This window comes from Rana temporaria, chromosome 7, assembly GCF_905171775.1.
Source record: "Rana temporaria chromosome 7, aRanTem1.1, whole genome shotgun sequence".
In the NCBI taxonomy this organism is placed as follows: domain Eukaryota; kingdom Metazoa; phylum Chordata; class Amphibia; order Anura; family Ranidae; genus Rana; species Rana temporaria.
The window spans coordinates 126,733,658-126,750,990 of record NC_053495.1 but is presented as its reverse complement, the minus strand read 5'-3'; the positions used below and the strand labels follow the sequence as shown (position 1 = coordinate 126,750,990).

Sequence of the window (17,333 nt, the reverse complement as noted above, 5' to 3'; positions counted from 1 at the left end):
CTTGCAAACCAAGGTTTTACTGTAAATTGACCCCACAGTGTTGCCTTTGTACTATAGTCTGTTCAGTCTGAGACAAGATGCAGTGCTTGAGCAGGGGACATGTTCAAGAGTCATGCTGTGATTGGGAGGGGGTGTGTGCCAGAGGTAATCTTTGATTGGTCGGAGGGCATTGTGGCTGAACAACCTACCAAATACAGGCATGCTGTGTGTCTGCACAGTGTTCTGTACCTCTGAATGGCCAGTCAAAGCAGTCACAGGCCTGAGTAAAAGGACACTGATATATAAATAATAGAATTGTACATTTATTTGATTTATTCTGACCAATACTTATCAAATCTTTCTTTAATCTATGTTTAATTCAGGTGTTTAAGCCTGTTGCAGAGCAGTTTGGGTTTAAGCTGGATTGTGACATTAGGAAAAGGTAAACCATTTTTTTAACAAATAATAATGAAATTAAACATTGTGTGTGTTACATATATTGTAATATGACTTGTTTTTTGTTTTCATATGCTATTTTTTGGCTGATATACGTATGGAGTTGAGATTGTTTACTTCACTGCCCATCCTGTTCCAGCAGTTTCTGCATCACAGTAAAATAGGAACTTGTTGGGTTCTGCGTCCAGTTAATAAAGGGATCTTGGCAGTTTGCAGTATAGAAAACTGACACAGATCCCTGCCAGATCAGCCCTGATATGGAATATGCAGCCAGCTCACACGCCTCTCTGCACGAGCAGAGCCCACAGGGTTACCAGCCTTCCTTCTCCCAACAACTCTTAGCTGAGGGGGTGAGGTTTTTGGACTCTGGAGCTGAGGGGATGTAGGTTTATTTTTACAGTGAGGGACAGAATAACAAAAATATCCAGAAAAACGCGTTTCAAAAAAGTGTATAAATTGATTTGGATTTTAATGAGTAAAATAAGTATTTGATCCCCTATCAATCAGCAAGATTTCTGGTTTCCAGGTTTCTTCTATACAGGTAGTGAGCTGAGATTAGGAGAACTCTCTTAAAGGAAGTGCTCCTAATCTCTGCTTGTTACCTGTAAATAAAGACACCTGTCCACAGAAGCAGTCAATTAGATGCCAATCTCTCCACCATGGCCAAGATCAAAGAGCTGTTCAAGGATGTCCGGGACAAGATTGTAGACCTACACAAGATTGAAATTGGCTACAAGTCATCGGCAAGTAGCTCGGTGAGAGGGTGACAACAGTTGGTGTGATTATTCGCAAATGGAAGAAACACAAAATAACTGTGGATCTCCCTCAATCTGGGCCTCCATGCAAGATCTCACCTCGTGGAGTTTCAATGATTCTGAGAAGAGTGCGGAATCGGCCCAGAACTACACGGGAGAATTTTGTCAATGATCTTAAGGCAGCTGGGACCATAGTCACCAATTGGTAACCCACTATGCCAGTGATGGCGAACCTTGGCACCCTAGATGTTTTGAAACTACATTTCCCATGATGCTCATGCACTCTGCAGTGTAGTTGAGCATCATGGGAAACATCTGGGGTACCAAGGTTCATCATCACTGCACTATGCCGTGAAGGACTGAAATCCTGCAGCGCCCGGAAGGTCTCCTTGCTCAAGAAAGCAATATGTACAGGCCCATCCTGAAGCTAGCTCAGGAACATCTGAATGATTCAGAGGAGACCTGGGTGAAAGTGTTGTGGTCAGATGAGACCAAAATCAAGCTCCTTGGCATTAACTCAACTTGCCGTGTTTGGACAGGACAACTTTACAGCATCAAAGGGACGATGGACGGGGCCATGTACCGTCAAATCTTGGGTGAGAACCTCCTTCCCTCAGCCAGGGCATTGAAAATGGGTCGTGGATGGGTATTCCAGCATGACACACCATCAAAACACACGGCCAAGGCAACAAAGGAGTGGCTCAAGAAGAAGCAAATTAAAGAGGGATTACACCCGCAAATTTTTTTTTTTTTTTTTTTTAAGTCTGACTTTTAATAAGGACACTTACCTGTCCTAGGCGGCCGCAATAATGGGCCCCCGACGACGATCGCTCGGTCCTGGTGCCTCCATCCTGACTAAGGGAAACAGGCAGTGAAACCTTACGGCTTCACTGCCCGTTTCCTACTGCCCATGCGCGACTCGCACGGCGCTTTGTGAATGGGCGGCTGCCTCCTGGGATACACACTATTCCCAGAAGGCAGCGCGCCCCATTCGCCAGAAGACACCGCGACGGAGGATGAGGAAGAAGACAACTGTGGTGGAGGAAGAGGCAGAAGAGCTATTTCCGCATAGCAACAGCCCTTTCTGGTGAGTATAAAAAAAAAGTTTTTCAAATTTTTTGGGGGAATTTTAGGAAAAAAAAACAGGATGGAACTCCACTTTAAGGTCCTGGAGTGGCCTAGCCAGTCTCCAAACCTTAATCCCATAGAAAATATGTGGAGGGAGCTGAAGGTTCGAGTTGCCAAATATCAGCCTTGAATCTTTAAAAACTTGGAGAGGATTTGCATAGAGGAGTGGGACACAATCCCTCCTGAGATGTGTGCAAATCTGGTGGCCAACTACAAGAAACGTCTGACTTCTGTGATTGCCAACAAGGGTTTTGCCACCAAGTACTAAGTCAAGGGGTCAAATAATTATTTCACTCATTAAAATGCATATTCATTTATAACTTTTTTTTGAAATGTGTTTTTCTGGATTTTTTTTTTTGTTCTGTCTCTCACTGTTAAAAAAAAAAAAAAAAAAAACTACCATTAAAATTATAGCCTGATCATTTTTTTTTGTCAGTGGGCAAAAATCAGCAGGGGATCAAATAACTTTTTTCCCTCACTGTATATGGATTTTTATGTCTTCTGTATATATTATACATATTTGTAATTAAGTAATCCAATAAAGATATTATAATGATCTGTTTATCAAATTGAAAACATATTGGCTGGCATGGTATTCTGATTAATTCTGATTTGGTGCTGACAACTTCTTTTTTTGTTTTTTTTTTATTGCAGGGGTTACTACCCACGTGGAGGAGGGGAAATACTAGTCAGAGTATCTCCTATAAAATATTTGAAGCCCATCAACCTAACAGACAAAGGCACCATCACAAAGATCTATGGACGGGCCTATGTGGCTGGAGTTCTTCCCTACAAGGTCAGTGTGTGCATTTCCTATATAATATTTGTGTAAATGCAGCGATGCCAGTCTTTACAATTGTTGTAGATTGTAAGCTTCCAGGAACAGGGCCCTCCTAAATCTCTTGTCTTGAACTGTATTGTAACTGTACTGTCTATCTTTATGCTGTAAAGCACTGTGAAACTGTTGACTCTATACAAATCCTGTATTGGAATAATTCTATTAATAATTCACATTGCACCACAAATGCAGGTGACAAAAGTGGGCTCCTAACATTTTCAAAACCGTAGTATCACTTGCTCAAATTTTTTTTTCTATTCATTTAAAGGATATAGTATGTGGTTGGCGTTAAGCATGTTACTTTGTTGTTTGTTTGTTTTTTATTTATTGGGAACACATTTCTTAGTGGAATAATTTTGTCTTGGTATAATAACCACCTTTTCACATTCATAAGAGCCGGTTCACACTGGGGCGACTCGTCGGGCGACTCAGCCGCCTGACAAGTCGCGCCCCATTCTATTCAATAGAACCGTTCTAATAGGAGCGACGCAAGTCGCTCCGACTTAGAAAAAGGTTCTTGTACGACTTCGGGGGCGGCTTGCATTGACTTCAATACAGAAGTCATTTTGCAAGTCGCCTCTGAAGTCGTCTTCAGGACGCCTTGCCGAGTCGCCCCCGAAGTCGTGCCACCCCAGTGTGAACCGGCTCTCAATATTATCTTTGTAAAAAAAAATAAAAACATTTTTTCAAGGAATGACTAGCCCCAATTTGATTACAGTTCTTTATTTTCTAAAAAAAAAAAAAAAAATGTGTGTATATATAAGATGTTCAGTTCAGCAAAAAGTTAATTGGTCTGTCTGATTTATTTATCTTCTATTCCAGCCAAAGCTTTTATCACCAGGCTACATAAATGAATGAGAACAGCTTGTTGGAGTAGAAGAAAGTCTAACCGGGATCATTATGCTTGGGCACTGCTACATAAGTGCCCACATTATGTGAATGCACTTGTGTCTCTAATAGGATGGTTATATACAGCTACAACAACAATTAATCACACACGGAAGCCTAATGCAGCAGTTGTGTGCAAATAACAACTACTACCTTCTACTTTTGTAGCTGTCATCAGTAGGGGAAATCTGTTCCATCGATGAGAGATCGATCTATACTCTTAGCAGTTTGTTGCAAACCATTTTGAAAGCCCGATTGAGCTACTAAAAATCGCCCTTTGTGACTTTTGGCTGCTTTCCCCTTATGCCACGTACACACGATTGGACTTTTGCCTGGCCAAATCACATCGGAATTCCGATGGAATTCAATCGGAAAAACATAGAACATGTTCTATATCTAAAGTCTGATGGAGTTTATCGGAATTTCCGATGAAAAAAACTCAGATGCGATCAGAAAATCCGATAGAAAAAGTCCATCTGACTTTTTCCATCTGAAATTCCGATTGTGTGTACGGGGCATAAAGCTTTCGTTTTTGGGACTATGCCCAAGCTGGCCAATGTTTGTAGGAAAATTCTCATCTGTATATTCGATCATTTGAGGAATGCCATTTGAATGTACTTCAAAAACATTTTCTTTTAACATTCAATTTTGGATTTAATGGACTTTCCCAAACAAAAAATTCACCGCCGGTAGCAGACAATTGCTTGGCAGGAGGGATTCCCCTGTCGGCACAGTCTGTGTTGCAGGAAAGAAGTTTGCACTGTCTAAATTCGTTCATTCATGGAAAAATTTCCATTCTGCATCTTCAAATTGTCTTTGCACTGTGACAAAAAAAAAAAAGGAAAATCGATTTTGCCTCACTTAAGATTAGAAAATCAAACCATCTTAACATTCTACTAGTGCATGGCTAGCTTTTATTTTTACTATTGTGGTTCAACTATACCTCAAGAAACCGGTCTAAACTCTGCTGAGTTTTTTTAGTGCTGTCTTATCCTAATTAACCACTTGAGATCCGCGCTATAGACAAAAGACGTCCACAGCGCGGCTCTCAAGTGCCGAGTAGACGTCTTTGGACGCCTTTTTCTGTGCATTACCCGCGCGCGCCGTTGGGGGGCGCGCAGCGGATTAACACTGTGCCGGCGCATCGCTGGGAAGCCGATGCGTGTACCTGGCGGCCGCGATGTCCGCCGGGTACACGCGATCGGCGGTGACACAGCAGGGATGTGGAGCTCTGTGTGTAAACACAGAGCTCCACGTCCTGTCAGGGAGAGAGGAGACCGATCTGTGTCTCTTGTACATAGGGACACAGCATCGGTCCCCTCCCCCCACACAGTTAGAACACACCCAGGGAATACATTTAACATTTAACCCCTTCCTCACCCCCTAGTGTTAACCGCTTCCCTGACAGTCACATTTATACAATAATTAGTGCATTTTTATAGCACTGATCGCTGTATAAATGTGAATGGTCCCAAATTTGTGTCAAAAGTGTCCGATATGTCCGTCGCAATATCTCAGGCCTGACAAAAAAAAAACGCAGATCGCCGCCATTACTAATAAAAAATAAAAAAATAAATCCTAAATCTATCCCCTATTTTGTAGGTGCTATAACTTTTGCGCAAACCGATCAAATGCGCTTATTGCATTGCAGAATACGTATCGGCCTAAACTGAGGAAAAAAATATTTTTTTTTTAAAAAAAATTGGGATATTATTATAACAAAAAGTAAAAAATATTGTGATTTTTTGTTTAAAAGCAAAAAATAAAAATCGCAGAGATGATCAAATACCACCAAAAGAAAGCTCTATTTGTGGGAAAAAAATGATAAAAATATAATTTGGGTACAGTGTTGCATGACCGCGCAATTGGCATTCAAAATGCGTCAGCGCTGAAAGCTGAAAATTGGTCTGGGCACGAAGGGGGTTTAAGTGCCCACACCCCTGGCTGATGAAATTATGACTTACATTTGTTCTAAAAATATCATTTACATTTTAGCTCCGATTTCAGCAAAAATAGAGTTGCACAATAGCAAAGTTTTCATTTTATTTATGGCATTTAATTTTACCTAAAAAAAACAATTAATTTCTGCACCATATTTTCTTGATCTCGCTGCAAGATGGTGAAGGACATGATTTCAGCAGCAGTGCGCTGCATACGACGGGAGTTGAGGGACCTGTATGTGAACATTCAAGGTGTCCAAGAGCCTGCAGACAAAGCAGTGGGGAACGGTAGTGGCATTATGTAAGTGTTGTCTGGGTCTCTATGTCTATGGGTTGTATGAATATGTTTGGGGGGGGGGGGGGCACTGCTGTGCAATAGAACTGTCTGGATGATACAGAGTTGTCTTTAACACAGAATGCTTTATGGAGATACATGTATAGAGGCATGACTGTTCTTGCAGAATACATTTTTAGTATCTTTAAAAAATATAAAAATAAAAACTCTTTCTACTTAATTATCTGTTAATGTGTATTACTTTTGTTTGTATTTTATAGAATCGTTGCAGAGACTTCCACAGGTTGTATATTTGCAGGATCATCACTAGGGAAGAAGGGTAATGCTGCTTTATTTTATTATTTATTTATTACAGGTACTTTTTATAGTGTCTTCAATTTACACAGTGCTCTACACATATATTGTACATTCACATCAGTCACTGCCCTCAGGGAGCTACAATCTAAGGTCCCTAACTCTCATTCAGAGGCGGCCCTTTAATTAGGCAAATTAGGCGGTCGCCTAAGGCCTCACACTCACATGGGCCTTGCGGCCGCCTAACTTACCCAATCCATTACCCCAGTTTGGAGGGACAGGGGACCTTAACGCTGCTGTGCTCAACCAGCGTTAAGAGCCCTGACTCAAGGAGCGGGGCTGCCAGCATCCCTAACAACCCGTGAATATCAGTGACACCACCCCTTGTGGCGTCAATAATCCAGCATGCCCTCAGTCACAAGGGGGTGGGTTCACTAGGTGACATCACCGGGTAAAACCCCACCCCTTAGTTATTAAAGAGCAGGATCTGGGGGCCACCTTGTAAAAGGGGGCTTCCAAATTCCGATAAGCCCCCTGCCGGCATCCCCCCACCTAGTGGCCAGGGTTGTGGGGAAGAGGCTCTTGTCCTTGAATTATTTTTCCCATCATGAGTGTGATTGGGGCCCCATGTTAAGTTTTGCCTAAGGCCTCACAAAGCCTAGAGCCGCCTCTGCTCTCATTGATACATACACATACCAGGGCCAATTTAGACAGGAGCTAAATTAACCTAATAGCATGTCTTTGGAGTGTGGAAGGAAACTAGAGTATCCGGAGGAAACCCATGCAGGCACAGGGAGAACATGCAAACTCTAGGCAGGTAGCATCCTGTTTGGGGTTCGAACCAACAACCCTAGTGCTGCTAGGCAGAAGTGCTAACCACTTAGCCACGGTACAGCTCTAAATTACATATGATACTGGCCTATATAGGGGACTCCCTATTGACCATCCAGCAGGCCTTGTGTCGAGTATCATTTGTAATATATTTTTTAATTTTGTTTTATTCATTTTTTTCCCAACAAACACAATTGACAGTGAGAGCACATTGTCCATGAAAATCATAGATTACGTATTGTATAAAGGATAAGCAAGGCAAAAATGCAACCAAAAAAATTCAATAAAACAGTTACTCCGTAAACACCAACAGAAGACTTTGCATAACATTTTAAGAATTGATAAGTAAGGAAGATTAACATCATTACATGAAGACGTATATGAATTACTGTGCTAATAGTGAAATTATTCACTGTAGTGGTATACCTTGACATCCTACAATGTCCAACATTCCAATCTGAGTGCAGCACAATTAAAGGGTCACTAAAAGAAAAAGAAAAAATTGCCCAAAATTAATGTCTGCAAGGTAGACAGGATAGTGTAATGATTCTGTTAAAAAACGAGTAAATACCTATCAAATTCCTTCATCTATATCACCTCCGGCGTTCTAGTTTCTTTATCGTACATCACGGGACACAGAGCGGCATATTCATTACTATATGGGTTATATGGAGTACCTTCAGGTGATGGACACTGGCAATCTCAAAAACAGGAAGTGCCCCTCCCTATATAACCCCCTCCCATAGGAGGTGTACCTCAGTTTTTACGCCAGTGTCTTAGGTGTTGGTCATGGTTTAGCTTGCCTCCACATCCTTGGGATTAAGGTGGGCTAACCGGTTCTGTCCAAAGGCCTCAGTGCTAAAGTGGTCAGCAACCGGACCCCAAACCATTGGGGTATAGCCCATAATGCTTTCTGTCACAGAGAGCTGGACTCTGGGCCCAGAACTTAGAAACCTTTGGGGGCCTAATGTTTCTGTTGCCAGGGTGCTATATGGGCCCAGGACAGTGGATCCTTCATAGGAACCCAGGGCCTGAAGGTCTAGACGCCCCACGGAGATGGGGGAAGATTGGACCTCTTGCTGTGCAAAGTCCTGCGGCATGGAGCAGGTAAGTGAAGGGGAAACTTGCGGAACTTGGTTCGCAGCAGGTTTTTTCTGGGGGAAGGTCACAGTGGGACATGCCTATGGTTTATGCGCTGCATCTGGCAAGGTGAGTCACATATCTTAGGATAGGATGACTCTATGTATATATTCCCCATAATTGTGACCTCCCTGGTAGTATTGCAACTGGTGCTAGAAAGCATTGAAAAGGGCCTGTGTGTATAGTGACAATTCTCTCTAAGAGAAGCCCCTGGGAATCTACTGAGGTTTCTTATGTAAAGGGAGTGAATGCTCTTACCTGCAAGCCTGCTCAGAGAGGTCCAGGCGGTTGCTGCAGAAAAATAATGCCGCTCTGTGGATCCTGGCCTGGACGGCAGGATCAGCCTCTGACCTCCTCGTGTATGCCCCCCCCCCCCGCCGGCGGGCGCGCGTCCCCGTGATATGGGCGCAATTTCGCGCCGTTTTGCTGAAGGGGAAGGGCGGGCCCGTAGGTAAAAGGAAGGGGCGGCCCTTCCAAAAAGTTCCCAGCTCAGTGAAGTGTTGGAACTGAGAGAGGAAGGACCAGAGCGGCAGAGTGGGGCGCCGAGGACACACAGTGGCCAAAGAAGAGTATTACAGTCTTCAAAAAGACTGTCTTTTACCCTAGAGATAGGGTTTCTTTTTCTTTTCAGCAGTTTTTTTTGGCAAATACTACTAAAGGGGGACAGAATGGTTTTTCTTTCTTTGGTTTAAAAAAAGAAAAAAGAAAACAAACCAAGATTAATAAGAACAGGCATTTTTTTCCCCAGAAAGGTTTTTTGGGCAACAACTATTTATTTTCCCAAACACCGTTAAGTAGCGGGCGTACCTCGGTATTGTACCATGGCATCTGGTCCGGAGGGTACAAAAGGTGGGGATTCCCCCAGAGGGTCTGAGGTCTCGGACAAAGTCTTACCGCTACTTTCCTCAGAAGGAGCCTTGGTGAGACCATCGGGATCTGGGGCTGGAGCTGGCACGGGTCAGTCCAACCCTAGGGTGGTCACGGACGAGGTACTGTCCACCTCTCTAAAGGAGATGGAAAAAAGAATGGAAAAAATGATAGCCAGGGCTATGCGGGGCAAGAAACGGAATAGATCTCCGTCGCCCGAGCGTGAACCCTCAGATGAGGAGGTCCCCTTCACAGGGGAATTGGAAGACCTCTTGGACAAGGACCAAGCAGGTTCAGGGATCGAGGACCCGGGTACGGAGGAGTCTGGCGCAGCCTCCCAAAGGGAGAGCTGGTGGGTTCAAGTTTTAACAGACTTGGTCCATAGGACGTTCAACTTGCCAGTACCAGATCTCCAAGTATCAGCGGTCTCAGCTTTGGGCTCACTAAGAGCGCCTCTAACCAATGCGGTTTTTCCGATCCATCCTCTACTAGAGGAAGTTATGTTCCAAGATTGGGCCAAGCCAGATAGAATCTTTGTACCACCAAAAAGATTCTCTGCCTTATATCCTATGGAAGAGAAATTTTCCAAGAGATGGGCAGCCCCGGCTGTAGACGCAGCCATCTCATGTGTTAACAAATCTTTAACATGCCCTGTAGAAAACATACAGGTGTTCAAGGATCCGGTTGATAAACGCTTGGAAACGCTACTTAAAACCTCCTTCACTACTGCAAGGGCAGTAGTGCAGCCAGCTGTGGCTGCAATTGGGGTTGCACAAGCATTATCGGATCAAACTAAGCAGATGCTTAAACTCATTCCTGCCCAGCAGGCAGAAGAATTTTCGGACGTCCCTAGGGCCATACTCTTTACGGTAGATGCGATTAAGGATTCTATCCAGCAAGCGTCGCGTTTATCGTTATCCCTTATCCATATGAGAAGACTCTTATGGTTAAAGAGCTGGGAGGCAGAGCCCCCATGCAAAAAGCTCCTGGTAGGGTTCCCCTTCCATGGAGGACGACTCTTCGGAGAAGACCTGGACAAATACATCCAGACCATTTCAAGCGGAAAAAGTACTCTTTTGCCCACCAAGAAGAAGTTTCGGGGGCCTGCGTTTAAACGACAGTACTCCCCTGGGCAGGGGCCTTCCAATACCAGACAGTATCGACGGCCTCCTGCAAGATCAAATTTTAACAAGTCGCAGGGACAGGCCGTCGCAGGCAAGAAGCAGTGGTTTCGCAAGCCAGCAAAGCCAGCCCCCAAGCCGGCCTTATGAAGGGGCGCCCCCACCCTCGAAGGTGGGGGGAAGACTGCGTCTCTTTGCAGAGGTTTGGGAGGCCAGCATTCCCGACAGATGGGTACGGTCTTCCGTGGCTACAGGCTACAAACTAGACTTCCTAAAGTTTCCTCCTCCTCATTTTCAGGAGTCAATTGTACCAAACGATCCGAAGAAGGGAGCCGCATTAATAGCGGCATTGAATCATCTACTCTCTCAGGAGGTAATAGTAGAGGTACCAGTCCAAGAACAGGGGCTAGGTTTCTACTCCAACCTATTCATCATCCCAAAGCCCAACGGCGATGTCAGGCCAATTTTGGACTTAAAAATGGTGAATGCATACCTAAAGGTCCGCTCATTTCGGATGGAATCCGTGCGGTCAGCAGTGGCCGCACTTCAGAAGGACGATTTTATGGCATCCATAGACATAAAGGATGCTTACCTTCATGTTCCAGTTTACCAGCCACATCAAAGATTTCTACGCTTTTCGGTGGCTCTACGTCATTTCCAATTCGTGGCGCTTCCCTTCGGGTTGGCTACGGCCCCCCGGGTGTTTACGAAGGTCCTAGCTCCAATCCTAGCCAATCTAAGGATCCAAGGGGTCACGATCCTATCATACCTGGACGACCTCCTAGTCATAGATCACTCATCTCCTGGCTTGGAACGAGCAGTGGCCCTCACAGTTCAGTACCTCGAGAGGTTCGGCTGGGTCCTAAATCGAGAAAAATCAGCATTCCAGCCCACAAGGCAGCTGGAATATCTCGGCATGAGATTAGACACAGAACAACAGAGGGTGTTTCTGCCTCTGATAAAGGTCAAAGCCATCAAGGAATTAATCCTACTGGTTCTAAGCAAGAGAGAACCAACTGTTCGCCTATGTATGCGGTTACTAGGCAAGATGGTGGCCACATTCGAGGCGGTACCGTACGCCCAGAGCCACACTCGCATCCTGCAGGCAGCCATCCTGTCAGCATGGAGCAGGAGGCCACAGGCCTTAGATATCCCTTTGCCGCTCTCATCAAGAGTCCGACAAAGTCTGTGTTGGTGGTTAGACCCTCAGAATCTACTGAAGGGGAAGTCTTTCAGCCCAGTGGCTTGGAAGATAGTAACCACAGACGCCAGCCTGACAGGCTGGGGAGCAATTTTGGATGGTTGCACTCGCCAAGGCACTTGGGCAAAGCCAGAGAAGCAGTTGCCCATCAACATCTTGGAGCTCAGAGCTGCTCGACTAGCCCTCAGGGCTTGGACGTCCAAGTTGCAGGGGTTCCCGGTGAGAATTCAATCGGACAATGCCACGGCAGTGGCATACATAAATCACCAAGGGGGAACCAAGAGTCAAGCCGCTCAGAGAGAGGTGAGCTTGATTCTCCTATGGGCAGAAGCTCATGTACCCTGCATATCGGCAATATTCATTCCAGGAGTGGACAACCTTCAGGCGGACTTCTTAAGTCGCCAGACTCTGTTGCCGGGGGAATGGTCTCTACATCCACAGGTCTTTCAGACACTCTGCCAGAGATGGGGAGTGCCGGACGTGGACGTCATGGCATCAAGACTCAACAAGAAGCTAGACAGGTTCATATCCCGCTCAAGGGATCCGATGGCCTGCGGAACCGATGCGCTGGTTTGCCCTTGGCATCAGTTCAAACTTCTTTATGCTTTTCCCCCGCTCCAGTTACTACCCCGCCTGCTGCGCAGGATCAGGGTGGAGCACATACCAGTCATCCTGGTAGCTCCAGCATGGCCCAGAAGGGCATGGTATTCACTAATCCTGAAGATGGTAGTGGGAGACCCTTGGACTCTTCCTCTACGGCCAGACCTGCTATCGCAAGGTCCGATCCTCCACCCTGCCTTACGGCATCTAAATTTGACGGCCTGGAAGCTGAATCCCTGATTCTCAGGGGTAGAGGTCTGTCTCAGAAAGTAATCTCTACCCTAATCAGAGCCAGGAAACCGGTCTCTAGGGTGATATATTACAGGGTCTGGAAGGCCTATGTAGGCTGGTGTGAGTCCAAGCTATGGCTTTCTCGTAAGTTTACCATCGATAGAGTATTAAGTTTTCTCCAGCTAGGAGTGGATAAAGGACTGGCATTAAGCACTATCAAAGGACAGATTTCAGCTTTGTCAGTGTGGTTTCAGCGGCCGCTGGCCACCCACTCGTTAAGACTGGTTAAGACCTTCATTCAAGGGGTCTTACGTATTAATCCTCCAGTTAAATCCCCGCTTTGTCCGTGGGATTTAAATCTTGTTCTGTCAAGTTTACAGAAACAACCTTTTGAGCCGTTGGCTGAAATTCCTTTGGTTTTACTGACAAGGAAGTTTAGTATTTTTGGTCGCCATAGTTTCCGCCAGAAGAGTATCGGAACTGGCAGCCTTATCCTGTAAGGAACCATATCTTATTTTGCATAAGGACAGGGTCGTTCTCCGCCCTCATCCTTCCTTCCTACCAAAGGTTATATCCAGTTTTCATCTAAACCAGGATTTGGTATTACCATCCTTCTTTCCTAAACCTACTTCCAGAAAGGAAGGGTTGCTGCATACCTTGGATATTGTCAGGGCCATGAAGGCCTATCTTAAAGCTACAGAGAAGATCCGGAAAACAGATGTGGTGTTCATTTTACCGGATGGGCCCAAGAAGGGGCAGGCAGCTGCAAAATCCACCATCTCGAGGTGGATTAAACAGTTAATCACTCAGGCCTACAGCTTGAAAGGGTTGCCTCCTCCGTTATCATTAAAGGCTCATTCTACTAGGGCCATGGGCGCCTCCTGGGCAGCACACCACCAGATCTCTATGGCTCAAGTTTGCAAGGCGGCAACCTGGTCTTCTGTCCACACGTTTACAAAATTCTACCAGTTGGACGTAAGAAGGAATACTGATACAGCCTTTGGGCAGGCAGTGCTGCAGGCTGCAGTTTGAGACCCTCGGATTCCGGGGGCTCCCTTTTGAGTTAAATTTAAAAATTAAAAATTTAATTTTTCTCAACTAAGTTGGATTTATTATGATTTGAGTATATCTCTAAATTAAATCCCTTTGTCTTAGGAAGATGTTCTCCCTCCCCTCATTGTAAGCATTGCTTTGGGACATCCCATATAGTAATGAATATGCCGCTCTGTGTCCCGTGATGTACGATAAAGAAAAAGAGATTTTTAATACAGCTTACCTGTAAAATCTTTTTCTTGGAGTACATCACGGGACACAGAGCTCCCACCCCTCTTTTGGGGACCATTTTGGGAGGCATACTGCTTGCTACAAAACTGAGGTACTCCTCCTATGGGAGGGGGTTATATAGGGAGGGGCACTTCCTGTTTTTGAGATTGCCAGTGTCCATCACCTGAAGGTACTCCATATAACCCATATAGTAATGAATATGCCGCTCTGTGTCCCGTGATGTACTCCAAGAAAAAGATTTTTCAGGTAAGCTGTATTAAAAATCTCTTTTTCTGTTCTCTCATTCACTTCCTGGTTTGCGGCGCTCGTTCATGTAAGAACTACATTTCCCAGTATGAATTGCGGCACGCCCAGTAATTCACACCTCCTTGAAGTCTCTAACACGTAGAGAGCGTCCTGCCGCACAGATGTAGTTCCCAGGAGGGGGTGAGCACGTTACTCACCACCGCAGTAAAGCCTCTCATCACGGTGGTGAGTAACAATCAGACAAGCAGGAAGTGAACAGAACAGAGAAGAAATAGAGCAACTTCTGAGTAAAAACGAACAATGAGGAAGTGAAAAGAGCAATGTCTGTAGGTAAAGGATGCTTATTATGAAAAAACATTTTTTCCTTTACAACCCCTTTAAGTGTTCCCTTCGTCCTATCAATTCCAAAACCTGAAAAGGGCGAGGGAGAGTTTGTGGATTTTGTTGGTACTATCATAGATTACATGTAATCCAATAATTAAAAGTCTACATAAATCTCTCTTTTAGCACAAAATTCAAAAGCGTTACTAAAAACACACACAATTTTACATATCCTCTCCCAAAAGCTGCCATGAGTTTCCGACTATGATTGCTGATCACAAGATGTAAATAGTAGGGTCAGTCAGTATGCTGAAAATGCACAGGGAAAATGCGTGGACAGCTAAATTCGTGTGTGTGTGTGTGTGTGTGTTTTTTGTTTTTGTTTTGTTTTTTGTGGTCTGTTGCTTCTTTAGGCGTTTAGGGAGCACATTCAAATTTCTACAACAAAATATACATACATGTTAAATTCTATTAGGTAGATTCACATAGAATGGTGCAAAGTTGCGGCGGCGTAGCTTAGTGTGTTTAGGCTACGCCGCCGTAAGTTAGCTAGGCAAGTACTTGATTCTCAAAGTACTTGCCTGCTAAGTTACGGCGGCGTAGCCTAAAGCGGGTGGGCGTAAGGGCGCCTAATTCAAATGTGTCTAAGGGGGCGTGTTTTATGTTAATGGGGCCTGACCTTACGTTTTTGACGTTTTTTTTAAACTGCGCATGAGTCGGGCGCCTACATTTCCCAGTGTGCATTGCGGCGAAGTACGCCGCACGGGCCTATTGATTTCGACGTGGACGTAAACTACGTAAATCCCTATTCACGGACGACTTACGCAAACAACGTAAAAATTTCGAATTTCGAAGCGGGAACGGCGGCCTTACTTTAACATTACTATTCCATCTATTAGATGGAATAACTTTAGGCCTGATAATGCCTTACGGAAACGGCGTAAATGTACTGCGTCGGCCGGGCGTACGTTCGTGAATCGGCGTATCTACGAATTTACATATTCTACGCCGACCGCAATGGAAGCGCCACCTAGCGGCCAGCCTCAATATTGCAACCTAAGATAGGACGGCGCAAGCCGTCGTATCTTAGATATGTTTAAGCGTATCTCTGTTTGAGAATACACTTAAACATAAGTCGGCGTAGATTCTGAGTTAGGTCGGCTTATCTACTGATAAGCCGGCCTAACTCTTTCTGAATCTACTATATATATATATATATATATATATATATATATATATATATATATATATATATATATATATATATATATATATATATATATATATATATATATATATATATATATATATATATATATATATATATATATACTTAGGACATACAATATAAATGCATGTTAATGTGAGTCACAGAAAATTCATGACTGGCTAACCCCCTTCAAAACCACCTACCCAAAGTCGCCGAAACTCGCCAGGGGGCAAAACCCTCACCCGGCGGACATGGGAGCAGCAACAATGGTAACAAATGAAAAAACAAAGAACATCCTCATAACCTTATTGGAGTATAATTCCCCTCCCAGCAGAAAGGGTTAACCTCCCCAATCTCTGTCAAAAATGTAAGAATATTACGTAGGCTGATTTGTGAAGAGATGGGAATGAGCCAGCGCTATCGAGCACATCAAACGCCTTCCACCAGTTAAAGGGTCCTTTTTTTAAATGTTGAATGGCAGTATCAAATAATGCATAAACGCTGGTCCCAACACAAGGTCCAACATTACTTACTGATGTTATAAAATGGTATATAAACATATTATCAGCACATGGCTTTATGTGATTTTTATTTATTTTTTCCATTTTGATAAAAAAAAAATTCTTGTAAGCTACATCTTCTTTTTTTCTGCATGTTTGGCATTATGCTTCATGGTATATGATTTTCCCAAACAAGAATTTTTTATGAATCTTTGTCAAAGTTTCTTACCTTGGGATTCTGCTAGTTGCAATACATCTGTTGCAGACTGACAACTCTATGCGGCAGTAGAAGCGTTGTCAGCCTGTCATGTGTGCATCTTCATCCAATCATTGCACTTGGGTCTTCAGCCCAAATGTAATGACACATCTGTCTGCTTACTATTCAGATTTTCTGCTGCTGTAACCCAAACATCATTTGCTGGGGTGTACTTTGGGAACTCTTTACTCATTTAGGCTCTTATTCATTAGAGAAAGGGACTTGAATACTCTGAAATTGGGCAACATCAGCCAGTTCAATAAAAACTGTCCAACATTTCGCCCATGTGTAACGCAGCAAGTCCGACAGAAGCCGACTGTTGGACGAGCATGCTGGGAAACCAGCAGCCGATCAGCGCTCTCAGTAAATGGCTAGGAGCGCTGACCGGAGGGTTCTGGTGGGGAGGGGGCCGCCCCCTGTCGGAACACAAAAAACCAGCAGGGTCGATCGCTGTACTAATGTTGAATCGTTAGTACAGCGGCTTTACCCCAAGCCTTTCTCGGCATAATCTGTTTAGACAAAAGTCAAATAGCTGCTTTAGTTCTAGCATGTTGAAAAGTGATGCTTTAAAGATCAGCAATATATAGTGGGATAAATCACAGTAAATCTCAGCAATATATGGGAGATACATGGCAAGAAAATTTAGCAATACTGTATATGATAGATAAATGGCAGCAAAGGGTACTTTCACACTGAGGCGTTTGGTACGCTGGCGGTTAAAGCGGCGCTATTTTTAGCGGCGCTTTACCGTCGTGTTTGCCGCAATTTTCGGCTGCTAGCGGGGAGATTTTAACACTCACTAGTGGTCAAAAAAGGGTTAAACCCGCCCGCAAAATGCCGCTGCGGTTTGCAGGCGCTACGGCCGCGCTGCCCTATTGATTTCAATGGGCAGGGACGCTATAGGAGCGGTATTTTCACCGCTCCTACCGCGCCACAAAGATGCGGCTGGCAG

The 17,333-nt window shown here is 44.4% G+C and overlaps 1 protein-coding gene across 1 annotated transcript in view; it reads left to right on the top strand.

Annotated features, from left to right (window-relative positions):
• Positions 1–17,333, top strand: part of RTCA (RNA 3'-terminal phosphate cyclase) — a 49,063-nt gene that overhangs the window by 18,405 nt on the left and 13,325 nt on the right. Inside the window, exons 6-9 of the mRNA XM_040359942.1 lie at positions 363–421; positions 2,973–3,114; positions 6,161–6,285; positions 6,540–6,598. Coding sequence (XP_040215876.1) covers positions 363–421; positions 2,973–3,114; positions 6,161–6,285; positions 6,540–6,598 — 385 coding nt within the window. The remainder of the gene's footprint in view (positions 1–362; positions 422–2,972; positions 3,115–6,160; positions 6,286–6,539; positions 6,599–17,333) is intronic.